This window comes from Ranitomeya imitator, chromosome 1, assembly GCF_032444005.1.
Source record: "Ranitomeya imitator isolate aRanImi1 chromosome 1, aRanImi1.pri, whole genome shotgun sequence".
NCBI lineage: Eukaryota > Metazoa > Chordata > Amphibia > Anura > Dendrobatidae > Ranitomeya > Ranitomeya imitator.
Genome location: NC_091282.1, coordinates 225,087,997 through 225,115,533, shown reverse-complemented (window position 1 = coordinate 225,115,533; position 27,537 = coordinate 225,087,997). Strand labels below are relative to the sequence as shown.

The 27,537-nt window shown below is 43.8% G+C and overlaps 1 protein-coding gene across 2 annotated transcripts in view; it reads left to right on the top strand.

Annotated features, from left to right (window-relative positions):
• OSBP2 (oxysterol binding protein 2) overlaps window positions 1–27,537 on the top strand; it is a 387,724-nt gene that overhangs the window by 193,708 nt on the left and 166,479 nt on the right. For both annotated transcript variants that reach the window (XM_069754235.1, XM_069754244.1), the window contains one exon: window positions 24,644–24,894. In XM_069754235.1, the coding sequence (XP_069610336.1) occupies window positions 24,644–24,894 (251 nt within the window). The remainder of the gene's footprint in view (window positions 1–24,643; window positions 24,895–27,537) is intronic.

Genomic DNA, 27,537 nt, shown 5'->3' with positions numbered 1-27,537 from the left:
GGTGCAGAATCCAACCAGAGGAGCAGCACTTTTAGACCTAATACTATCTAATAGACCTGACAGAATAACAAATCTGCAGGTGGTCGGGCATCTAGGAAATAGCGACCACAATATTGTACAGTTTCACCTGTCTTTCACTAGGGGGACTTGTCAGGGAGTCACAAAAACACTGAACTTTAGGAAGGCAAAGTTTGACAAGCTTAGAGATGCCCTTAATCTGGTAGACTGGGACAATATCCTCAGAAATAAGAATACAGATAATAAATGGGAAATGTTTAAGAACATCTTAAATAGGCAGTGTAAGCGGTTTATACCTTGTGGGAATAAAAGGACTAGAAATAGGAAAAACCCAATGTGGCTAAACAAAGAAGTAAGACAGGCAATTAACAGTAAAAAGAAAGCATTTGCACTACTAAAGCAGGATGGCACAATTGAAGCTCTAAAAACTATAGGGAGAAAAATACTTTATCTAAAAAACTAATTAAAGCTGCCAAAAAGGAAAAGGAGAAGCACATTGCTAAGGAGAGTAAAACTAATCCCAAACTGTTCTTCAACTATATCAATAGTAAAAGAATAAAAACTGAAAATGTAGGCCCCTTAAAAAATAGTGAGGAAAGAATGGTTGTAGATGACGAGGAAAAAGCTAACATATTAAACACCTTCTTCTCCACGGTATTCACGGTGGAAAATGAAATGCTAGGTGAAATCCCAAGAAACAATGAAAACCCTATATTAAGGGTCACCAATCTAACCCAAGAAGAGGTGCGAAACCGGCTAAATAAGATTAAAATAGATAAATCTCCGGGTCCGGATGGCATACACCCACGAGTACTAAGAGAACTAAGTAATGTAATAGATAAACCATTATTTCTTATTTTTAGGGACTCTATAGCGAGGGTCTGTTCCGCAGGATTGGCGCATAGCAAATGTGGTGCCAATATTCAAAAAGGGCTCTAAAAGTGAACCTGGAAATTATAGGCCAGTAAGTCTAACCTCTATTGTTGGTAAAATATTTGAAGGGTTTCTGAGGGATGTTATTCTGGATTATCTCAATGAGAATAACTGTTTAACTCCATATCAGCATGGGTTTATGAGAAATCGCTCCTGTCAAACCAATCTAATCAGTTTTTATGAAGAGGTAAGCTATAGGCTGGACCACGGTGAGTCATTGGACATGGTATATCTCGATTTTTCCAAAGCGTTTGATACCGTGCCGCACAAGAGGTTGGTACACAAAATGAGAATGCTTGGTCTGGGGGAAAATGTGTGTAAATGGGTTAGTAACTGGCTTAGTGATAGAAAGCAGAGGGTGGTTATAAATGGTATAGTCTCTAACTGGGTCGCTGTGACCAGTGGGGTACCGCAGGGGTCAGTATTGGGACCTGTTCTCTTCAACATATTCATTAATGATCTGGTAGAAGGTTTACACAGTAAAATATCGATATTTGCAGATGATACAAAACTATGTAAAGCAGTTAATACAAGAGAAGATAGTATTCTGCTACAGATGGATCTGGATAAGTTGGAAACTTGGGCTGAAAGGTGGCAGATGAGGTTTAACAATGATAAATGTAAGGTTATACACATGGGAAGAAGGAATCAATATCACCATTACACACTGAATGGGAAACCACTGGGTAAATCTGACAGGGAGAAGGACTTGGGGATCCTAGTTAATGATAAACTTACCTGGAGCAGCCAGTGCCAGGCAGCAGCTGCCAAGGCAAAAAGGATCATGGGGTGCATTAAAAGAGGTCTGGATACACATGATGAGAGCATTATACTGCCTCTGTACAAATCCCTAGTTAGACCGCACATGGAGTACTGTGTCCAGTTTTGGGCACCGGTGCTCAGGAAGGATATAATGGAACTAGAGAGAGTACAAAGGAGGGCAACAAAATTAATAAAGGGCATGGGAGAACTACAATACCCAGATAGATTAGCGAAATTAGGATTATTTAGTCTAGAAAAAAGACGACTGAGGGGCGATCTAATAACCATGTATAAGTATATAAGGGGACAATACAAATATCTCGCTGAGGATCTGTTTATACCAAGGAAGGTGACGGGCACAAGGGGGCATTCTTTGCGTCTGGAGGAGAGAAGGTTTTTCCACCAACATAGAAGAGGATTCTTTACTGTTAGGGCAGTGAGAATCTGGAATTGCTTGCCTGAGGAGGTGGTGATGGCGAACTCAGTCGAGGGGTTCAAGAGAGGCCTGGATGTCTTCCTGGAGCAGAACAATATTGTATCATACAATTAGGTTCTGTAGAAGGACGTAGATCTGGGGATTTATTATGATGGAATATAGGCTGAACTGGATGGACAAATGTCTTTTTTCGGCCTTACTAACTATGTTACTATGTAATATGTTTGCAGATACATTTTTTAAGGTGATTGCCCTTCATCAGTGAAAGGCAGGAGGTCTGATATGGCTAGCTGCCAGATTCCATGGCCTGTAAGTCTCCTTATACATTCCCCCTTTGACTGCCTGTGAGAGGCCACCTAGCTAACTCAGACCTTATTAATTGCACTGATGAGAAAAAATCCTAAAGCAGATGGCTGCAAATAGTATTTGGTTTGGTTTCTTATCTTAAGTCATGTGGCAATGTCACTTTTAGGATTGCTACACCCAATAGGTGGCACCAGAGTTCATTTCCTCTTCCTCTGTGAAGAGACTATTGCAAATTTAAAAGGGTTGTCCACTACTAGGACAACCCCTACTTAAACATTCGGCACTGCTAAAATAATAAACCCTGTACTCCCCTCCCATGCTGGTGCCGTTCCCACTGTGTCAGCATTTGCTCTCTCCAGGGCTGTGATTTGTTGTTGTTCACATGTGGACAACCCCTTTAAATACCTTGCCTCACTATGGAATCCAATTGTTCAAGTGTGAATATTTAGGCTTATCAGCAATGTTAGTAATATTTATATACAGATATAGAAGCTGAAACTCTGAGATCTTACAGTTTACAGAAAAAGATGGAATTGAATACGTCAACATCAAATTGTGTATGTGCTATGTAGCCCTACCTACTATATACATTGTGAGCTGGTTGTCAATAATGATTTATTATTTCAGAAACAGTTCAGCCCTTGTCTATAGCATAGTTGTCATGGATTTACTGGGACATCTGAGCAAAAAATGTAACTCCTGCCCCAAAGTGAATGTTCCGGGGAGGGTTGGGGCGGAAATGCTGGCAATGATGCCGTAGTCTGTGTTTGCCCCTCCACCTACATTTTACATTACTATAACGAACCTTCTGCAACTGCAGCGGTCAGTGCTGGGGACGCCGGCTGCACATCTCCGTCATCTTGCTGAACTCCAGGAAGCAAGTATGAAGGGCTTGTCCTGTGCCTATTAACATATTATTAGAAAAATGTATCATTTCTCTATAAATAAACGTTATTGCTGACTGTGGGAAATGAAGAACAAGGTACAGGAGAATGTGTAAAGGGCTTTTCATCTGCACTTGTCATGATCTGCATAGTTTGTGTGATTAGGCAGTTCAGAGGTTAATCTGGATGGCCTCACTATGGGATTCTGGGAGGCTTCTTATAGCCTCATTGTTTGCTCATTCCTCATCGCTTATACTCTGACTCTTGGCCGAGTGTGTGTGACCCTATTGTGCCTGTGTCTGTGCTTTGTGCCTGTGCTACTTTATGCTTGTCTGGTTCTGATCTGGTTCTGTCCCGGTTTAGAGTTCTGCCTGTCCCTCTTGTACTGCGCTGCTATCTCCGTGTATGACTCCTTCCCTAAGTTCTGACTATTCTCTGCTCGCCCCTTCTGTACCGCGCCGCCCTCTCCGTGTATGACCCCCGCCTGTCCGACCTGAGTTCCCCTCTCCTCTACTTCAGATTCCCTATAGAATCCTGCACTCATCTCAAGCAGCAGGATGCTAAGCCCCACCCCCTGTCGTCATATGATCGCAGGTCCTTCTGTTTTCTGCCATCCTCAGCACGCTGCTCAGGTCCCGTCTGCCTGAGCTTTCCCTGCGGCATCTGACCCCGGGCTCTCCCGCAGTGTGGGAGAGTTACCCTGTTCAGCCGTGGCAGTGCGCCAGTGCTGACAGGATCCTGATAGCGCTGCTATTCCTGATCTTCTTTTATAAGGCTAGGGCCACATGAGCTTATAAACAAATCGTTCAGAGTTCCAGAAAAGTGGGATCATTTTTTTTCTCACTTGTCATCCATGCCCAGTCGTGTATATATCTAATAATTTTTTTCTGTTCTCACTGGGAAGTGGTATTTTTAAGAATATTTGATTAAAATCTAATTTTTTAAGGGGACAACATGTTACACGGTTTTTGATTTTCCCTTTTTGCTTATTTTTCTTTGATGCTTCTACCATCCATGCCCAGTTCCCTATGTTACAGAATTGCAATGTATCCTTAAAAATCAGATGCTGTACTATGGCTCCGTATGGCATCCGATTCTTTTTCACGCACCCATAGAATTGAATGGGTGAGTTTCATGCGACTTACAGAAGAAACTATTTTGTGCTGTAATTTTTTTTATCACATTCAGATTTTGTCAGTGAAATAAGTCTCTCACTGCCTTGTAGAATAACATTGGTCCGCATTCTATCCGTTTGGTCGTGTGATCGAGCCCGAAGACCGACAGCCCCAAAATCAGGTGAAGGCAGCTCTCATGTCCTGCAGATCAGCTCTACTCATGGGTGAAGCTTTCCACTTCAATGTAACGATATACTAGTAAATTATATTTTTACTTGTGAATACGGACATATTGGTTTTATCCTTCCCTCATTGTGCTAAAGACGTGTCGCCTCTGCTGACAGGTCCAGAATATGTAGGTAGACTCCTATTTGGAAAGAAGGACACCAAGGGCTCATTTACACGTCCAGACATTCTCGTATGAGTGCTATCCGTGGCTTTCCCAGATGGCGCTCATACCGATGATATTCTATGGGGCTGTGCATGTGTTTCATTTATCCCTCGGACAAGTGGTTCGCAGAAAATATTGGAGACATGTATGATTTTGATCTGCGCAATGGATAAAAATTGACATTGCAAATCTTTGGGTGCGTGAAAAAAATCTGATTGCACTCTGATCTCACAGACTGCCAGAAAGGAGAAAGTGGAGAGTTATTTAGTTATCTTAATCCACATGTTAGTCACTAGGGCCACACTTTGATCAAAGCCCGATGAGAATAATCAGTCACTTTTTCTCAACCGTGGAAAATACTGGCATCTAAATGAGGCCTACAGGGACTTGTAAAAGTTTGGGCACCCCTGGTCAAAATTTAGTCTTATTGCGAACAGTTAAGGAAGTTGCAGATGAAATGATCTCTAAAAGGCCTAAAGTTAAAGATGTCACATTTCCGTTGTATTTTAGGCCAAAAAAATATATGGTCATTTTTTTACATTTTTAGAATTACAAAAAGGAAAATAGGCCTGCAAAAGTTTGGGCACTCTTGGAGATCTGTGTGCTCAGATAACTTTGAACATGGTTTCAGACTTTAATTAGCCTGTTATAGTTATGGCTTGATCACTATCATTGTTAGGAAAGGCCAGGTGATGCAAATTTCCCAGCTTTATAAAAACCAAGTGTCCATTAACCTTGTCCCAAAAAACAGCAGCCTTGAGTTCTTCTCAGCAGCTGCCTAGCACTCTGAAAAGAAAATGGTGGAGGCCCACAAAGCAGCAGAAGGCTATGAGGAGATGGCAAAGCATTTTCAAGTTGTCCTTTCCTCAGTTCGTAATGTAATTAAGAAATGGCAGGAACAGTGGAGGTCAAAGATAAGGTCTGGAAGACCAAGCAAAGTTTCAGTGAGAGCTGATCGTAGGATTGCTAGAGAGGGAAATCAGAACCCCCTCTTGACTGCAAAAGACCTGCCGAAAGCTGACGTTGAAAAGAGGATGGCTTCCACAAATTGATTATCCTAAACGCACGTCAAAATCCAACATAGACTGCCTCAAAAGGTGCAAGCTGAAGGTTTTACAATGACCCTCACAGCCCCTGATCTAAACCTTATTGAACATCTGTGGATAAACCTCAAAATAGCAGTGCATGCAAGACGACCCAGGAATCTCACAGAACTGGAAGAATGGCTGACGATCCCTCAAACAAGAATTGAAAGACTCTTGTCTGGCTTAAAAAAAAAGTGCTTACAAGCTATGATACTTGTAAAAGGGAGTGCAACTAGGTACTAACTATGCAGAGTGCCCATGCATTTGCATCTGCTTATTTTCATTTATGTAAATTTTAAATTGTAAAGGAAGAAAAAAAAAAAAAAATTAATATATATATATATATATATATATATATATATATATATATATATATATATATATATATATATATATATATATATATATATTGTAGGGGTTCCACTCACTCAGCTGCGACGGCTGACACTCAGGAGGCAGGTTCCTTTAAAGTTCACTGGGTTTATTGCTCCATAAACCATATGACAAAACAACAGAAAGCAAATAGCCTTTGGGTCAGGCAAAGAAAAACAAGGGTCCAGTTCATCCGGCTCAGTCCTGAAGCCGTAACACACTCAGGAGGGTTTCACCTCCACACATATCTCTCTGTGTTAAGCATTAGGCTTTCTTTTATATGTCTAACCACACCCAGAACCCATCACATGACCAGACATGTGGTTGTGACATCACCACAGGTCCTGAAACACATATAGGTAGCTATGGTTACATCACAGTAGCAAGCCATCTATAAGGGACATATCTCCCATCGATTAGACACCCTTTAGCCACGCTACATACCTCCCCCCTCTGCCTAAAGCCGTGGGGCTTGGCACTTTCTCCCACTAGACAAGGGATTCTTGACAGGGCATCAGCATTACCGTGCAGCTTTCCGGCCCTATGTTCCACATGGAAACAGAAGTCCTGCAGGGCTAAGAACCAACGGGTGACCCTAGCATTTCTACCCTTCGTTTCCCTCATCCACCTAAGTGGGGCATGGTCGGATATCAGTCTAAATTTACGTCCCAGCAAATAGTATCGTAATGTGTCGACTGCCCATTTTATGGCCAAGCACTCCTTTTCAACGACTGAGTAGTTCTTTTCAGACGAGGACAGCTTCCTACTCAGATAGAGAACAGGATGCTCCTCTCCATGTAGTTCTTGGGAAAGGACTGCTCCCACGCCAACATCTGAGGCATCTGTTTGAAGAATAAACTCTTTCTTGAAGTTTGGGGCCATCAGAACGGGTTGCTTACATAAAGCCTCTTTCATTTCTTGGAAGGCTGAATCTGTTTCTTCGGACCACTTAACCATTACTGATTTTGTCCCTTTTAGCAGGTCAGTCAGAGGCGCCGCCATTGTGGCGAAGTTTGGGATGAACCTCCTGTAATATCCCACGATTCCCAGGAAGGCTTTAACTTGCTTCTTGGAAACTGGTTTTGGCCATGTTTGAATTGCCTCCACTTTACTGATTTGGGGTTTTATTTCTCCATGACCCACTATGTATCCAAGGTACTTAGCTTCTTCTTTACCCAATGCACACTTCTTCGGGTTTATTGTAAATCCGGCCTCTCTTATAGCATCAAACACCGCTTGGACTTTCTCCAGATGACTCTCCCAGTCCGGGCTAAAGATGACGATATCATCTAGGTACGCAGCAGCGTATGCCTTGTGGGGTGCAAGGACTCTATCCATAGCCCTTTGGAAGGTGGCCGGAGCTCCCTGTAGGCCAAATGGCATCCGGACATACTGGAAGCACCCATCTGGTGTAGAAAACGCCGTCTTCTCCTTGGCTTCCTGTGCCATGGGGATCTGCCAATACCCCTTCGTCAAATCCAAGGTGGTTATGTACCTGGCGGGCCCAAGCCTTTCGATGAGCTCATCAACGCGGGGCATGGGATATGCGTCGAACTTAGAGACCTCATTCAACTTCCTATAGTCGTTGCAAAATCTCCACTCCCCATCAGGTTTTGGGACCAGGACAATTGGGCTCGACCAACCGCTCTTGGATTCCTCAATGACTCCAAGCCTCAACATACGCTCCACTTCCTTGGAGATAACTTCTCGACGAGCCTCAGGAATACGATAAGGTTTCACATTCACCCGCACATGTGGCTCTGTTAGGACCTCGTGCTCTATGACCTTCGTGTATCCTGGCAATTCTGAAAACAGGTCCCTGTTTTTCTGGAGTAACTCCCGGCACTGCTGTTTCTGGGTCTTTGATAGCGTCTCTGCTATAGTAACCGCTCCAACCTCACCTTCTGGGTTGCTTAACAATGACGGAGTTACTGTCGGCTCTCTATCTTGCCATGGCTTGATGAGGTTGACATGGTAAACTTGGAATGGTTTCCGTCTTCCTGGTTGATGAATTTTATAGTTTACCTCACCAAGTTTCTCGACAACCTCATATGGCCCTTGCCATTTGGCCAAGAACTTGCTTTCCCCGGTTGGAACTAACACAAGAACTCGGTCTCCCGGATTGAACTGCCTCACTCTTGCAGACCGGTTGTAGACGCTGGCTTGAGCTTCTTGTGCTTGGAGAAGGTGTTCTTTCACGATCGGCATCACCTTTGCAATCCTCTGCTGCATCAGGGCCACATGCTCAATGATGCTTCTGTGGGGCGTGACTTCGGCCTCCCAGGTTTCCTTGGCTATATCCAGGAGTCCTCGTGGATGTCGGCCATATAGAAGCTCAAACGGTGAGAACCCTGTGGAGGCCTGTGGAACTTCACGAATGGAAAACATCAGATAGGGTAAGAGACAATCCCAGTCTCTACCGTCTTTCTCTATAGTTTTTCTCAGCATGCTCTTTAGTGTCTTGTTAAACCTCTCAACAAGGCCATCTGACTGGGGATGGTACACCGAGGTCCTCAACTGGGAGATCTTCAGGGCTTTGCACAACTCCCTCATCACCTTGCTCATGAAAGGTGTACCCTGGTCAGTCAGGATCTCCTTTGGCAGACCTGTCCGGGAAAAGACATGGACCAACTCGCGGGCTATGCTTTTTGAGGAAGAATTTCTCAAGGGAATTGCCTCAGGATAGCGTGTGGCATAGTCCAGGATGACTAATATATACTGATGGCCCCGAGCTGATTTAACTAAGGGACCGACCAAGTCCATGGCAGTTCTCTCGAACGGTACCTCAATAATGGGCAGTGGCACAAGGGGGTTCCGGAAATGAGGAGTGGGAGCAGTTAGCTGACATGTAGGGCAGGACCTGCAATAGTTCACTATTTCCCGGTGACACCCAGGCCAATAGAACCTCTGCACAACCCGTTCCTGCGTTTTTTCCACCCCCAGGTGTCCACCCAAGATGTGTGAATGGGCCATGTCCAACACTTTCCGTCTATACGGACCCGGCACTATCAACTGCTCTACCAACTCCTCCCTTATTTTCGTGACCCGGTACAACAACTCCCCCCTTAACAGAAAATGGGGAAATCTTGTGTCTGCCCCCGGCTCCTGTACCACCCCGTCAATAACTGTGACATTATTAAAGGCTTCCCTCAGAGTGGGGTCCCTATGTTGGGCAGTCCCAAAATTTTCACCGGTAACTTCTAACTCCAAAATGTCAGATGTAGGGGATACTTCCTCCTCATCCCCAACCAGAACACAAAAAGGAAAGCTGTCTGCCTCTGGGTGTGGCGATACCCTTCCAGGGTTCACTGGTTCCCTGCCAGGGAGCTCAGAACCTTTTCCCCACAAATCCCAAAACAAACAGAAATCCCGGCCAATAATTATAGGGTGCAACAAGTCCTGAACTACGCCGACTATGTGGGACTCAGTGCCACATGCCGTTTCAATGTCCACCCTGGCCATAGGGTAGTCCTTTGCATCACCATGTATGCACCGCACTCCGACCTTCTTTCCTGGGAGCAGGTGGAGAGGAAAAGTGGCCCTCACCAGGGTCACTAGGCTCCCCGAGTCTAACAGTGCCGTTACTGCTCGACCGTTCACCTTTACGGGACACGCTTGAGGTCCCTCGTTAGATGGAGAGTTCACACTACAGGCTGGATACGCATAGTATGAACAACGGCGTCCCATGCTGCAGTCCATCTGCTCAGTGGTTTGGGAACAACGGGCAGCTATATGTCCTGGCTTGTGGCACCTCCAACAAATAATATCACCCGTGGGGACCTTGGGCACCACCTCCCCCGCCCTTTGTGACCTTGGACGCACCACCCCTTTTTGGGACTCAGCTGCCTTCTGGGACCCCCAGTACGGCATGGGCTGCCTCCCGAAGGAGCCTTCCAACCCTTGGTATCTCTCAACCAGTCCGATCAGCTCGTCGGCATTCTGGGGATCACCCTGGGCAACCCAAGACTGTATAGGCCTCGGGAGGGAATGGACAAACCGATCCATCATTACCCGTTCTACCATCTGTGCAGGCGCAGAGGATTCTGGCTGCAGCCATTTCTGGACCAGGTGCAACAGATCAAACATTTGGGAACGAGGTGGTTTGTCCCGGTGATAGCCCCAGGAGTGAACTCGCTGTGCCCTGACAGTCAGTGTCACCCCCAAACGTGCGAGAATCTCGGCTTTCAATTTGTGATACTCTTTGGCATCCTGCAAGGTCAAATCATAGTACGCCTTCTGGGGTTCTCCTGTCAGGTATGGCGCAAGTACCTCTGCCCACTGCTCTGGCGGAAGTTTTTCCCTCTCAGCGACCCTCTCAAACACCGTCAGGAAGGCCTCAACATCATCCCCGGGAGTCATTTTCTGCAATGCGCGTCTTACCGTCTTTCGGACGTGGGTGTCATCAGCCAAACCTGGGGTTGGGGCGCTCGCCTTGCCCTGGATGGCGGTTGCCAGAAGCTGCATCTGCTGCTGGCTCTGTTGTACCTGCTGCATCAACAGCCTGTTGGTCTCTTGCTGCCTTTGCTCCTGCTGGACCAAGTGTTTCAGCAAGTCCTCCATTTTCTCCGGCAATGCTTGCTGGCTTGCAACAGCCTTAACCCAGGACATTCAAAAAATAAACTCACTTCTCCGCTGGGAACGCTGCTCGCATGTCTACCACCAATTGTAGGGGTTCCACTCACTCAGCTGCGACGGCTGACACTCAGGAGGCAGGTTCCTTTAAAGTTCACTGGGTTTATTGCTCCATAAACCATATGACAAAACAACAGAAAGCAAATAGCCTTTGGGTCAGGCAAAGAAAAACAAGGGTCCAGTTCATCCGGCTCAGTCCTGAAGCCGTAACACACTCAGGAGGGTTTCACCTCCACACATATCTCTCTGTGTTAAGCATTAGGCTTTCTTTTATATGTCTAACCACACCCAGAACCCATCACATGACCAGACATGTGGTTGTGACATCACCACAGGTCCTGAAACACATATAGGTAGCTATGGTTACATCACAGTAGCAAGCCATCTATAAGGGACATATCTCCCATCGATTAGACACCCTTTAGCCACGCTACAATATATATATACACATACATACATACATACACTGCTCAAACAAATAAAGGGAACATTTAACAGAATATAACTCCAAGTGAATCAAACTTCTGTGAAATCAAACTGTCCACTTAGGATGCAACACTGTTTGACAATCAATTTCACATGCTGTTGTGCAAATGGAATAGACAACAGATGGAAATTATTGGCAATTATCAAGACACACTCAATAAAGGGGTGGTTCTGCAGATGGGGACCACAGACCACATCTCAATACCAATGCTTTCTGGATGATGTTTTGGTCACTTTTGAATGTTGGTTGTGCTTTCACATTCATAGTAGCATGAGACGGACTCTACAACCCACACAAGTGGCTCAGGTAGTTCAGCTCATCCAGGATGGCACATCAATGTGAGCTGTGGCAAGGTTTGCTGTGTCTGTCAGCGTAGAGGCTGGAGGCACTACAAGGAGACAGGACAGTACACCAGGAGACGTGGAGGGGGCTGTAGGAGGGTAACAACCCAGCAGCAGGACCGCTACCTCAGCCTTTGTGCAAGGAGAAACAGGAAGAGCACTGCCAGAGCCCTGCAAAATGACCTGCAACAGGCCACAAATGTGCATGTGTCTGGACAAACGGTTAGAAACCGACTCCATGAGAATGGTCTGAGTGCCCGACGTCCACAGATGGGGGTTGTGCTCACAGCCCAACATCGTGCAGGATGCATGGCATTTGCCACAGAACACCAGGATTGGCAAATTCGCCGCTGGCGCCTTGTGCTCTTCACAGATGAAAGCAGGTTCTACAGACGCCATGGAGAGCGTCAGCATGACCAGTTTGGCAGTGGATCAGTAATGGTGTGGGGTGGCATTTCTTTGGAGGGCCGCACAGCCCTCCATGTGCTCGCCAGAGGTAGCCTGACTGCCATTAGGTACTGGGATGAGATCCTCAGACCCCTTGTGAGACCGTATGCTGATGCGGTTGGCCCTGGGTTCCTCCTAATGCAGGACAATGCCACACCTCATGTGGCTGGAGTGTGTCAGCAGTTCCTGCAAGATGAAGGCATTGAAGCTATGGACTGGCCCGTCCGTTCCCGAGACCTGAATCCGATTGAACACATCTGGGACATCATGTCTCACACCATCCACGAGCGTCACGTTGTTCCACAGACTGTCTAGGAGTTGGCGGAAGCTTTAGTCTAGGTCTGGGAGGAGATCCCTCAGGAGACCATCCGTCGCCTCATCAGGAGCATGCCCAGACATTGTAGGGAGGTCGTACAGGCACGTGGAGGCCACACACACTACTGAACATCATTTCCTTGTCTTGAGGCATTGCCACTGAAGTTGGATCAGCCTGTAACTTCATTTTCCACTTTGATTTTGAGCATCATTCCAACTCCAGACCTCCCTGGGATATTAGTTGTGATTTACGTTAATGATTTTTAGGTTTTATTGTTCTCAACACATTCCACTATGTAATGAATAATGATTTATAACTGGAATATTTCATACAGTGATATCTAGGATGTGGGATTTTAGTGTTCCCTTTATTTTTTGGAGCCGGTTTCATAAGACTGACATTCACAGTCTGTGGGTGGGGATATGCGGACCGGTCATGGGTCTCCAAACACAAACTCAACAGACTCATGGATCCTTGAGGTTGTTAGTTTCTGCTCATAAACCTACTGCCTGGCCGGACACTGGGATCCACACTCTGAGCGTTTGCTCGCACTAGCTTAGATTCTCTCATGTGAGAGGATCGGGATGATTATGCTAATGATCCTCGGCTCAAATTCTGTGATCTTAGTGTGATCCGTCTCGCATGGGAGAATCACAGCACAGGTGCAGGAAGACTGAGAACATATTTTCTCCACCTTTCCATTGTCTCTGTGAGTGTACATCACACTGCACTCGGATGACATCAGAGTGCAGTCCGATGTTTTACACGCACACATAGACTTGTTTGGGTGTGCATGATACAATTCAGAGCCTCTAGCTGCATGCTGAGATTGTTTTCCAAATCAGCATCAGAAAATATTGCAGATCTGAGCAGCCCCATAGTATAACGTTGGGCTACACGCTAGTGTGAGCCATAACCATCAGTATTGGACATTGTAAAACTGTTCTAAAACTCAGTTATCAATTAATTTCTATGTGGAATAAGAGAAAAGCCGCACAATACAAGAAAACCTGTTGTAAGAATAATTTGTTATGGGGACCCTGGTGGCATGAGACTGGACGGGGCTCTCCCTACGGTAATCTCATGGCTGATTTGCATTTTTGGCGCTGATTATTATCTGCAGATTTTCTTGTATGTGCCTAGATTTCTCCCATCTGGCAGGATGGCAGTGAGATGTCATTGATCTGGTGTGCCTGTCCTTCCGCCTTTCCCCGCTTCTCCTGGAGATACCTGTGAACCAAAGCTCTCTGTGTTGTTCAGAAAAGAGATTAAATGACGTCATTGGAATAAAAATAGAACAGTTACCATAGCGACCTGTTCCTTAGCCAAGTTCTAGTTTCTAAGTATAAAACCCAAGTTTTAAGATTATTCTGTAAAGCAAAGATATATGTAATTTATTATTGTGTGATGAATCCAGTGTGAGTGTAGGCGGCCGTGTAATTGCACATTGTGACAGGTAAGTTCATTCACAGTTCTCCTATTCCTAGAGGACATGGCTCCTGCTGACTGTTTCCTTCTTGATGACAGTAGTGTGAGAAAGAAGAGAAGTAATTGGTGGGATCAGAGAGACTAATCAAGAAAAAATAACATCAGATATATATATACTCGGGTCCCTGCTGCTGCTTCCCCTGCTGGGGTAGAACGAGCACAACCGAAACTTAAAGGAATTGTCTTTTATTGGTAATGCAGTGTGTATTGTGTGCTAATATTTTACATGTTACTGTAGTATTTATCTATATACATAGTTGTCTAAGGGGTACTTCCGTCTGTCTGTCTGTCCACAATCCCTCCAGCAGAGAGGGGAATTGGAAGGATTAATAAGTGCTAAGTGAGACGGTGAATAATACCACCTAGAGATAAGCTTAAAATAAGACTCATGAAGAGCCATGGACATGGTGGCAGGAGAAGTCAAGGACATGGTCAGTTCCCAATCATCTAGATTTTATAATTTTGAAATCGTTATTAAACCACTGGCAGTGGTTGGAGTAGCCCAAAATATGCTATGACTGGAGTTGCATAAAATATTAATCGCCGGCTCCGATAAAGGAGGGCGACCAGTCACCAGTGGCCTCAAAAAATCCTTTAAAATAGTAAACTGCATAAAAGCCGATGAGGGAACACCAAACCTATCTATAAGGTGGGTAAATGACACAAACTTGTTACCATCAAAGATGTCATGTAGTTTAGAGATTCCCCAGTCAGCCCAACTTGAATGCAGATCAAACGAGAAAACAGTAGCCAAAAAAGAGAGGGGCAGTCTCACATAAGTTCCAGCCTAGTGAAACCACTTTTAATTTTGAGAAATTTCCGCCATGCCACAAGAACAGCTTCAAATATCGGATGATCAGACTGAAGCAAAGACTTTAAGGTGAATAAATTGATAATATTACAAGGTGGAGAATTTCTATTAAAATATAATTCCAATTCCACCCATGAAGGTGTATAATCTGCAGACCACCAATATAGACTCTGCTTAATTAAAATGAGAGCCAGAGCGAGGCCAGAATGAGGCTCTCATAGCCTTACACTGAGATATTGTGACCGTTACCTCTGACTTCTGATAGGTCTGAAGTTGCTGTCACAAGATGGTGGCATGGTAATGCAGTGGCGCTAGGAAGAGCTGAAAACAGCGGCTGTTAAATGTAATACTAGCGGCAGGGAGCGTACATTACTGGCACCACCTCCAGCCACGAAAAAAAAAAAAAAACAAACACTGGAGTGGTGCTTTCATAATCCCTTTGCACACCCTGACATAACTTTACGTCACAGGGTGCTGAACCCGCACCATGAAAGAATGGCTACAGAGAGAAATTGACATTGTATTCTCCCTGGAGCTGCTCGCTTCCAGTCATCAGGGCGGTGCAAGCAGTGGTTAGTCACCATTCATTATGCTGGGAGTGTGAGGCACACATTCCCCATGCTCCCTGTGTAGTGAGCAGTGACTGTTACAGCCAGCTGCACCGATGAGCGGAAGCAAGCAGATGCAGGGAGAATATGACTTTATTTTCTACCTGCAGCTGTTGTTCCACAAACCCGTTCCAAATGGTATTCACCTCACCTGCAGATTACCACTATGGTTGCAGGTAAATAAAGTTTTTTTTGCTAACCTGTTTCTTAACCCCTTAACGACCGCCGATACACCTTTTAATGGTGGCAGTTAAAGGTACTTATTCCTCAACGCCGCTTTATAACAGTGCTGAGAAATAAGTGTATTGTGCCACCCAGCACCGGAAATTCTCCAGGGTCTCGGCTAACGGGGGTAAGAACATGATTCGGGTTGGTTTTTACCGACCCCAGTGTTGTGATCACCGTTATTCACGGAATAACGGCGACCACAAAAAAAGAAGTCAGATTTACCATTTATTTTCTCTATCGTCTAAATGTTATCTAGCACATCAGAGGAGAGCGAAATGGGGTCCCCTGATCCCTCCTCCCGGTACATCTGGTGTTCCTGGACCCTCCTGCATCTCCCAGCCGTCGGCGCCTTCTTCCAGGAAGAAAAGGGTGGGTGCATGTGCAGTGCGCTCGCTGAGATCTGCCGGCTGGCGCCCGGCAACAATAGGAGATTTTTCCTATTGGTTCATTTTTATCACTGTGATAGACCCTAACACAGTGATCAGAATAAAAAAAAATAGTAAATCAAACCCCCCTTTATTACCCCCTTATGTAAAACAAAATATATACTTCCCTCATCCACAAAGCACTCCATGGCTCAGTACCACCCTACATCTCCTCCCTGGTCTCAGTCTACCACCCTAGCCGTGCTCTCCGCTCCGCTAATGACCTCAGGTTAGCATCCTCAATAATCAGAACCTCCCACTCCCGTCTCCAAGACTTTACACGTGCTGCACCGATTCTTTGGAATGCACTACCTAGGTTAATACGACTAATCCCCAATCCCCACAGTTTTAAGCGTACCCTAAAAACTCATTTGTTCAGACTGGCCTACCGCCTCAACGTATTAACCTAACGATCCCTGTGTGGCCTATTTATATGTAAAAAAAAAAAAAAAAACAGGTTCCTCGCATCATGTTCTCATTCACTTTATGCAGTTAATAGCCTCTGTGTCTGTACTGCTACATACTTAGGCAGTTAACTGGTTCATGCAGCTTTACATGAACACCTGAGCCTTACACTATGGCCGGTCCGAATAACTAAAGCAATTGTTACCATCCACCTCTCGTGTCTCCCCTTTTCCTCATAGTTTGTAAGCTTGCGAGCAGGGCCCCCATTCCTCCTGGTATCTGTTTTGAACTGTATTTCTGTTATGCTGTAATGTCTATTGTCTGTACAAGTCCCCTCTATAATTTGTAAAGCGCTGCGGAATATGTTGGCGCTATATAAATAAAAATTATTATTATTATTATTATTTATTTCCATTTTTACATAAGGGTTAGGGTTGAGGCTAGAGTTAGGGTTGGGGCTAGAGTTAGGGTTGGGTTGGGCTAGGGTTAGGTTTGAGATTAGGATTAGGGGTGTATTAGGGTTAGGCTTGTGGTTAGGGTTGGGATTAGGGTTAGGGGTGTGTTTTGGTTAGGGTTATGGTTAGGTTTGGGATTAGGGGTGTGTTGGGGTTAGGGTTGGAGTTAGAATTGGGGGGTTTCCACTTTTTAGGTGCATCAGGGAGTTTCCAAACAAGACATGGCCACCATTGATTCCAGCCAATTTTGTGTTCAAAAAGCCAAACGGTGCTGCCTCCCTTCTGTGCCCTGCCATGCGCCCAAACAGTGGCTTTCTCTCACATACGGGGTATCTGCGTACTAAGGAGAAATTGCACAACAAATTCTGTGGTTCATTTTCTCCCGATACCCTTGTGAAAATAAAAAAAAAATTGGTTGCAAAGTCCATTTTTTGTGAGAAAGGTAAAATGTTCATTCTTTCCTTTCACATTGCTTTAGCTCTCTTGAAGCACCTGAAGGGTTAATACATTTGTTGAACGTGGTTCTGCGCACCTTGAGGGTTGCAGTTTTTACAATGGTGTCACTTTTGGGTATTTTCTGTTATATTGACCCCCCAAACTCACTTCAAATATGAGGTGGTCCCTAAAAAAATTGTTTTGTAAATTTTTGGGGAAAAATGAGAAACCGATGATCAACTTTTAACCCTTATAACTCCCTAACAAAAAAAAAAAATGTTTCCAAAATTGTGGTGATGTAAAGTATACATGTGGGAAATGTTATTTATTAATTATTTTGCGTGACATCACTCTCTGATTTAAGGGTACAAAAATGTAAATTTTGATAATTGCTAAATTTTCCAAAATTTTACCAAATCTCCGCATGTGTATGTATATATATATATATATATATATATATATATATATATATATATATATAATATATATATATTATATATTTTTTATATATATATATATATATATATATATATATATATATATATATATATATATATATATATATATATATATATATATATATATATATATATATATACACACACACACACACAGTTAGGGCCAGAAATATTTGGACAGTGACACAATTTTCGCGAGTTGGGCTCTGCATGCCACCACATTGGATTTGAAATGAAACCTCTACAACAGAATTCAAGTGCAGATTGTAACGTTTAATTTGAAGGGTTGAACAAAAATATCTGATAGAAAATGTAGGAATTGTACACATTTCTTTACAAACACTCCACATTTTAGGAGGTCAAAAGTAATTGGACAAATAAACATAACCCAAACAAAATATTTTTATTTTCAGTATTTTGTTGCAAATCCTTTGGAGGCAATCACTGCCTTAAGTCTGGAACCCATGGACATCACCAAACGCTGGGTTTCCTCCTTCTTAATGCTTTGCCAGGCCTTTACAGCCGCAGCCTTCAGGTCTTGCTTGTTTGTGGGTCTTTCCGTCTTAAGTCTGGATTTGAGCAAGTGAAATGCATGCTCAATTGGGTTTAGATCTGGAGATTGACTTGGCCATTGCAGAATGTTCCACTTTTTGGCACTCATGAACTCCTGGGTAGCTTTGGCTGTATGCTTGGGGTCATTGTCCATCTGTACTATGAAGCGCCGTCCAATCAACTTTGCAGCATTTGGCTGAATCTGGGCTGAAAGTATATCCCGGTATACTTCAGAATTCATTCGGCTACTCTTGTCTGCTCTTATGTCATCAATAAACACAAGTGACCCAGTGCCATTGAAAGCCATGCATGCCCATGCCATCACGTTGCCTCCACCATGTTTTACAGAGGATGTGGTGTGCCTTGGATCATGTGCCGTTCCCTTTCTTCTCCAAACTTTTTTCTTCCCATCATTCTGGTACAGGTTGATCTTTGTCTCATCTGTCCATAGAATACTTTTCCAGAACTGAGCTGGCTTCTTGAGGTGTTTTTCTGCAAATTTAACTCTGGCCTGTCTATTTTTGGTATTGATGAATGGTTTGCATCTAGATGTGAACCCTTTGTATTTACTGTCATGGAGTCTTCTCTTTACTGTTGACTTAGAGACAGATACACCTACTTCACTGAGAGTGTTCTGGACTTCAGTTGATGTTGTGAACGGGTTCTTCTTCACCAAATTAAGTATGCGGCGATCATCCACCACTGTTGTCATCCGTGGACGCCCAGGCCTTTTTGAGTTCCCAAGCTCACCAGTCAATTCCTTTTTTCTCAGAATGTACCCAACTGTTGATTTTGCTACTCCAAGCATGTCTGCCATCTCTCTGATGGATTTTTTCATTTTTTTTTCAGCCTCAGGATGTTCTGCTTCACCTCAATTGAGAGTTCCTTTGACCGCATGTTGTCTGCTCACAGCAACAGCTTCCAAATGCAAAACCACACACCTGGAATCCACCCCTGACCTTTTAACTACTTCATTGATTACAGGTTAACGAGGGAGACGCCTTCAGAGTTAATTGCAGCCCTTAGAGTCCATTGTCCAATTACTTTTGGTCTCTTGAAAAAGAGGACGCTATGCATTACAGAGCTATGATTCCTAAACCCTTTCTCCGATTTGGATGTGGAAACTATCATATTGCAGCTGGGAGTGTGCACTTTCAGCCCATATTATATATATATAATTGTATTTCTGAACATGTTTTTGTAAACAGCTAAAATAACAAAACTTGTGTCACTGTCCAAATATTTCTGGCCCTAACTGTATATACGCAAGTTATATCAAATAAATTTTACCACTAACATGAAGTACAATATGTCACGAAAAAAAACTCTCAGAATCAGTGGGATATGTTGAAGCGTTGCAGAGCTGTAACCTTATAACGTGACAATGGTCAAAATTGTAAAATTTGGCTTGGTCACTAAGTACCAACTTGGCTCTGTCACTAAGGGGTTAGAAAAAAATCCCTTAGGGTATGTGCACACGATGCAGAAAACGCTGTTGCGGGTCCACAGCAGTTTCCCATGAGTTTACAGTACCATGTAAACCTATGGGAAACAAAAACGCTGTGCACATGCTGCGGAAAAAAACGCGAGGAAATGCAGCGGTTTACATTCCGTAGCATGTCACTTCTTTCTGCGGATTCCGCAGCGGTTTTACAGCTGCTCTTATAGAAAACCGCAGTTGTAAAACCGCAGTGAAATCCGCAGAAAAACTGCGGTAAATCCGCGATAAATCTGCAGCAAAAACACAGCGTTTTTGCCCTGCAGATTTATCAAATCCGCTGCAGAAAAATCCGCAGTGGACCAGAATACGTGTGCACATAGCCTTATAATTAAGAGTCAGAAACTGCTTAAAAAACATGTTGCCTTTTTTGTGTATTGTTACACTATGCAGACTACAGTGAGAGACTATCCTTTTAATTGAATGGGCACTACTGTATATAATACCTAATATATCCTGTGGTGGGTCTTTGGGGAAATCGAACACTTTCTGCCAGGTTTCCCTGTGGATCACGGCTGATCACTGCAGGCTCAAGCAGAGAGATACTGTGCTATCTGGGGGTTGTCAGGAGACCATTCCAGCAAGTGCTGATTGCTCAACGCAGAATGCCGCTGAAAAACCTAATTACGGTACATGCAAAAACTTGCCGCTCCCATTTAATATGATGGCTTAGGAAGCTGAATTATGTTTGAGGAGGTCTTTTTGCAGGTGTGCTCATCTCGATAGCATGAGTCTGACGGGAACATTTGGAACGGTTTGACTAATTTGGGTTATGAAGAGTCCTAAAATATGTGACATGTAGTGATGAGTGAACGTGCTCGAATAAGGTGCTATGTCAGCATACTCGGGTGCTAACTGAGTGTCTTCCGCGTTCTCGAAAAATGTTTGCGTTCCACTGCTGTTTGACAGCCGCAGTACATGCAGGGGTGACGTGTTTGTTAGACAATCCATGCACGTGTTACTGCTGTCAGCCACGAAACATGCAGCCTCGCGGACTGGAACATATTTTTCGAGCATACGGAAAACACTCGGTTAGCACCCGAGCATTCTCGGATAGCGCCTTTTCCGAGCACGTTCGCTCAAATCTAATGACTTGTTTTCTTAGAATAATTTGTTTTTATTTTTGCGTATCTCGACACTGAGTGAATGAGTTTTGTCTTTCTGAGAGTGTTGCTGTTCTCTGATTGCACTTTGTTGTATCTATAGAAATATAGGAGTGTAAGATATTCTGCAACATCCGGCAGTATTTCCAGGGCCTCATTTATCAGCTTTTAATCTGTGTAGCAGGATCAGTACTGGAGATTAATGGTCGGACAGAACAGTGCATTGCATCCTAAGCATTAGTCGATTCAGCATTTCATGGCTTTCTGAGAGTAAATACTTTAAAGCTTCATTAGGGCTGTTCTTCATGCAAAATGGTTTCAGGTGGAAAAAGCGCTTTGTTTGCTGTTTGGGGAACTCATTAATTCTGCTGTCCTAGAGTCTGACTGTCACTATTCTCAACATCTACGCCACAAAACATGCGGCGTTTTATGCATGGCGGGACATTGGCAGCCGCTCACAGCCAGGCATACTGAGGTTTTGTCCTTTCCTTGGAAGTATCACAGTGAATCCAGGGATTTACGAGACCAAAAAAACAATTAAAAAAAAACAATGCTTTTGTGTATGAACCATGATATTGCTAGAAGTGCGGAACCACTGAACATGAATAATAAATAGAGGGAGATTACATAGAAGGACTTACAATAATTGCTTTTATGAGTATTTCACTATTGTAAAGCCTACAGAAATTCATTTATCAGCTAGGTGAAGTTTTTAGATATTGAGTCCTTCCTCTGTAAAAAGATCTATACACTATAAAAAAAAATGTAATAAAGCTGGATTTCTAGAAAAACCGAGCTGTGAAGTATGGGACTAAGGATAAAGCTCCGTGAACCATACAAAACCATTAAAACTCCAGTCACATAGTGCGACTATTGTGTGACTTCAGTCTGTTGCCCCTTTCGTCCTCCGTCTTCTGTGATAAATTGTGATGACTATTTGAAATAGGAACAATGTCCCACAAACAATAAAAAGTATTTTTTGATGATATAAAGTCATGGTAGGATACGCCATCGCTTTACGATCCATGGTGGTCCGACCTTTGGGTCCCCTATCAGTGCTGAGAATGAAAGAGGTGCAAATGCTGGTGTGGTGCTACAGTCCCCGTAACATTGTCCTTCCGCAGCAGTGCTCGAGTGTAAACCAGCGGTCAAGATAAACCTATACAATCTCAGCTAAAATCTGGCTTAACCTAAAAAATGCACACCCCCAACCCATACATTTTGGGTTTTGAAGTTAGAAGGCTTTACATCTTCCTTTAACTGTAAATATCGATCGCTCCAACACGCGTTACAGGGGATGCTGCCAGCGGTTCAAAAGCCCTTAAACCTGGTTTGCTATATGGTATATAAAATCAGCGTCTTCCCACAATTTCTGTATGTCCTGCAGCCATACAAATCCCTCCTCTGGCCTAGTACTATACAATCGTTGAGCAGCATCATGCTACAACCCCTTTAATAGGATTAGAAAGTGGAGTGCTTACTCTACAAAACACTTTATCTATGGTAAATTAGATATGTTAGGTGTGTAGGTACCATCACACATAACGATATCGTTAACGATATCGTTGCTTTTTGTGACGTAACAACGATATCGTTACCGAAATCATTATGTGTGACAGCGACCAACGATCAGGCCCCTGCTGGGAGATCGTTGGTCGCTGGGGAAAGTCCAGAACTTTATTTCGTCTCTGGATCTCCCGCTGACATCGCTGAATCGGCGTGTGTGACGCCGATTCAGCGATGTCTTCACTGGTAACCAGGGTAAACTGTGAGCGCCGACCGGCCGTAAAGCAAAGCACAGCGGTGACGTCACCGCTGTGCTTTACAGCCGGCGCTCAGTCAGTGCGGGAAGCTGAAGGCGAGGGACGTGACCAGACACCGGAATGTAAGTATGTAGTGTTTTTTTTTTTTACATTTACAATGGTAACCAGGGTAAACATCGGGTTACTAAGCGCGGCCCTGCGCTTAGTAACCCGATGTTTACCCTGGTTACCCGGGGACTTCGGGATCGTTGGTCGCTGAAGAGCTGTCTGTGTGACAGCTTTCCAGCGACCAAACAGCGACGCTGCAGCGATCAACATTGTTGTCTAGATCGCTGCAGCGGCGCTTAATGTGACGGTACATTTTTGGAATATCCTGTGTATATGCTCTAAATTTCCCACATGGGACAGCATTGTCAATATGCCATAAATGTCCCTGATGGGACAATCCTGTCGATATGCCATAAATGTCCCTGATGGGACAATCCTGTCGATATGCCATAAATGTCCCTGATGGGTCAACCCTGTCGATATGCCATAAATGTCCCTGATGGGTCAACCCTGTCGATATGCCATAAATGTCACTGATGGGACAATCCTGTTGATATACCATAAATGTTCCTGATGGGTCAATCCTGTCAATATGCCATAAATGTCCCTGATGGGACAATCCTGTCGATATGCCATACATGTCCCTAATGGGACAACTCCTTCGATATATACCATAAATGTCCCTGATGGGACAACGCTATCAATATGCCATAAATGACTCTGATGGGACAATCCTGTCAATATGCCATAAATGACCCTGATGGGTCAACCCTGTCGATATGCCATAAATGACCCTGATGGGTCAACCCTGTCGATAGGCCATAAATGACCCTGATGGGACAACCCTGTCAATATGCCATAAATGTCCCTGATGGGACAATCCTGTCGATATGCCATGCATGTCCCTAATGGGACAACCCCATCGATATATGCCATAAATGACTCTGATGGGACAACCCTGTCAATATGCCATAAATGACTCTGATGGGTCAACCCTGTTGATATGCCATAAATGACAACCCTGTCGATATGCCATAAATGTCCCTGATGGGTCAACCCTGTCGATATGCCATAAATGACCCTGATGGGACAACCCTGTCAATATGCCATAAATGTCCCTGATGGGATAATCCTGTCGATATGCCATACATGTCCCTAATGGGACAACCCCATTGATATATGCCATAAATGACTTTGATGGGACAACCCTGTCAATATGCCATAAATGACTCTGATGGGTCAACCCTGTTGATATGCCATAAATGACAACCCTGTCGATATGCCATAAATGTCCCTGATGGGTCAACCCTGTCGATATGCCATAAATGACCCTGATGGGACAATCCCGTCAATATATGCCATAAATGTCCCAGATGTGGACAACACTTAAAATACATCCTCTTAAACCAAATGAGGCAGGTGTAACTTTTTGTAAATAAATGTATGAATGTCTCTACAGGTTTTCCCACCTGATCCTAAAATTAACTTTTCTCTGTCAAGCTACAGAAACTTTCAAAAGAGGATCATTTAATAATTCTGACATTAATTTTTAAAGTATGTACCGTAAATCTGCCTCATCCGGCCTAAGCGATCTGTGAAATCTGGTGACAAACTTGAAGTTGGTGATTTGCAGCTATCTTGTTGTGAATGTTGCAGTGTGAATTAATTGATACTATGCGCATTATCAGTATACTAGGAGCTGAGGATGTGTCCGTAAATAAGATTCTTTTGCTATCAAGCTTCATTTTCATATTTCAGCGTTCTCTCGAGGTCGATGTTAGCTGCTTATTGTAACATTTAATGGCAAACTATTAACTGAAATGTGAACTTTCTCATTGTAGATGACTCTGGGGATGAGGAACCAAGTTCACAGTCTGACAAGAGTGAGCTGCACACCTCGCTGAAGTCTCTGACCAGTAAGCTAGATGACCTCAGTACATGCAACGACCTGATCGCTAAGCATGGAGCCGCACTGCAACGCTCCCTGAGTGAGCTCGAGAGCCTAAAATTGGCAGCAGAAAGCAGCGAGAAGATCAAATCTGTTAATGAAAGGGCCACTCTCTTCAGGATCACTTCAAATGCAATGATCAATGTGAGTCTTGTTGAAACTCTGTTTTGTTTTTAATAGTGTATGACCCTTGATTGTACAGTTGCTTATGAAAGTTTTCACCCCCTTTGGAATTTTTCTAGTTTTGCTACCTCACAACCTGGAATTTCACTGTTTTTTTTTTTTTTTTTGAGGGTTTGCATCATTTCATGTAAAGAACATGCCTACAACTGTGAACATTTGGTTTTCTATTTTTTTCTGAAGCAGACAACAAATAGGACTAAATTAATGAAAACTTCAGCATGCATAGCTATTCTCTCTCCTAAAGTCAGTACTTTGTAGAGCCTATTTTTGCAGCAATTACAGCTGCAAGTCTCTTTTGATAAGTCTCTGAGCTTTACACATCTTGCCGCTGGGATTTCTGCACATTCCTCAAGGCAAAACTTTTCCAGCTCCTTCAAGTTAGATGGTTTCCTCTGGTGAACAGCAATCTGCAACTCTGACCACAGATTCTCAATTGGATTAAGGTCTGGGCTTTGATTAGGCCATGCCAAAACATTTACACGTTTCCCCTTAAACCACTCGAGTGTTGCTTTAGCAGTATGTTTTGGGTCATTGTCTTGTTGGAAGGTGAACCTCCGTCCCAGTCTCAAATCACTGACAGACTGAAACAGGTTTTGCTCAAGAGTATCCCTGTATTTCGCACCATCCATCTTCCTCTCAACTCAAACTATTTTTTCTGTCCCTGCTGCTGAAAAACCTCCCCACAGCATGATGCTGCCACCACCATGTTTCACTGTGGGGATGGTGTTCTTGGGTTATGAGCTGTGTTGGTTTGGCACCAGACACAGAGTTTAATTTGGTAGCAACAAAGTGTAATTTTGATCTCATCTGACCACCGCACCTTCCTCTATGCATTTAGAGAGTGTCCCACATGTCTTTTTGGCAAACTCAAAACAAGCCTTACAATTTTTGTGTGTAAGTAAAGGCAGCTTTCTGCCCACTCTTCTATAAAGGCCCCCTCTATGGAGTGTACGGGTTATTGTGGTCGCATGGACAGATACTCCAGTCTCTGCTTGGGAACTCTGCAGCTTCTTCAGGTTTACCTTTAGTCACTTTGCTGCCTCTCTGATTAATGCCCTCCTTGCCCGGGCTGAGAGTTTTAGTGGGCAGCCCTCTCTTTGAAGGTTTGTTGTAGTACCATGTTCTTTCCATTTGATGGTGCTCCAGGTGATCATCAGAGATTGTGATATTTTTTATACCCCAACCTTGACTTGTACTTCAATAACTTTGTCCATGACTTGTTTGGATATCTCCTTGGTCTTCATGGTGTTGTTTGGTTAGTGGTGCCTCTTGCTTAATGATGTTGCATCCTCTGTGGGAAAAGGTGAGAATATACTGCACCAGAATTTTATTGGTGCTTCATCGCAAATGGTGTGAATACATATGCACATGACAATTTTTAGTATTTTATCCCATAAATTGTATTTATAGCTATATTTTTCTCACTTCACTTCACCACCTTATACTTTTTAGTGCTGATGCATCGCACACAAATCGGATTACAAAAATATTTAAACATAGGCTGTAATGTAATAAAATAGGTAAAAAGCCAAGAGAAGGGAATACTTTTGCAAGTTGCTGTGTATTGATATCATACAGTTACAAAATAATGTCAGTCAGGTGTAATGTCTACAGTACAAATCATGGAAACCTCAAGATAGGGTCTTACCTTGCTGACTTCCTTGAGTTCCCCCCAGCAAAAAAAATATGTTGCTGTCTCTTCAAAAACTTCTTACCTTGTATTTAGTCGCATTAAGGTAAAGTATAGGTGTATATTTGGGATGAGCTTATTTTACTAGCAATTTAGGTATTTATAATTTACTGAATTAAAGGCGTTGCCTCAAGTTCAAATTGAGTAAAATTGCAAAGTGCTTTGAAATTTTGGGATTTGTAACTTTACATTATTGCAGCGTGGCCAGTTACCTAGGCAAGAAGCACATGGCTTAAAAAGGATCTGTCTTTAGAGCCTGCTCGAACCAGTTTGCGGCGGGGCAGGTTACTCGATCTGGCCGGCTTCTCCTATGCTGCAGAGGGAAAGCTGTCTGTGCTGACCACATGGAAGAGCGCCCCATTCAGACCAGCAGTGAGGTCATGCTACTGAAATGTCAATCTTCAGGCAAAGTAGGAAGCTGGGGTTGGGAGCGATGAGTTCCTGAAGCCACATCTTGAGACTACCCCTTTAATAGGATCAGGGAGTGGAGTTGGTGTTCTATCTCAAATACAGTGGCCCCATTGGGGCTTCTGTCCAAACCCCCACAAGATAGGTTTCGGGTGTGTGCGTTGACGGGGCCTCTGACTAGTGATGCAGACGGAGTTAGTGTGCTCTGTTGTGCCTAATTTTCCACCATATATGCCTATTGGAGGCACATACCAAGACAGCAGATGGGGCCACTGAATGTGGGAAAGAGCATAGCGTGAGAGGGCCCTAATAAATGACTCTAAGATCAGACTGCACAGGGACACACATGTCTGTATAGCATATTTATACACAAAATAACGGCTGTTTGCAAAGATTATTTTTTTCTTTTCGTTGAGTTGAAGCATTATAGGGGTTGTCCAGGCCGAAATGAAATGTCTGCAGAGACTGCTGAATCGTGACAGTATGTGATGTGCAAACTGTCATGA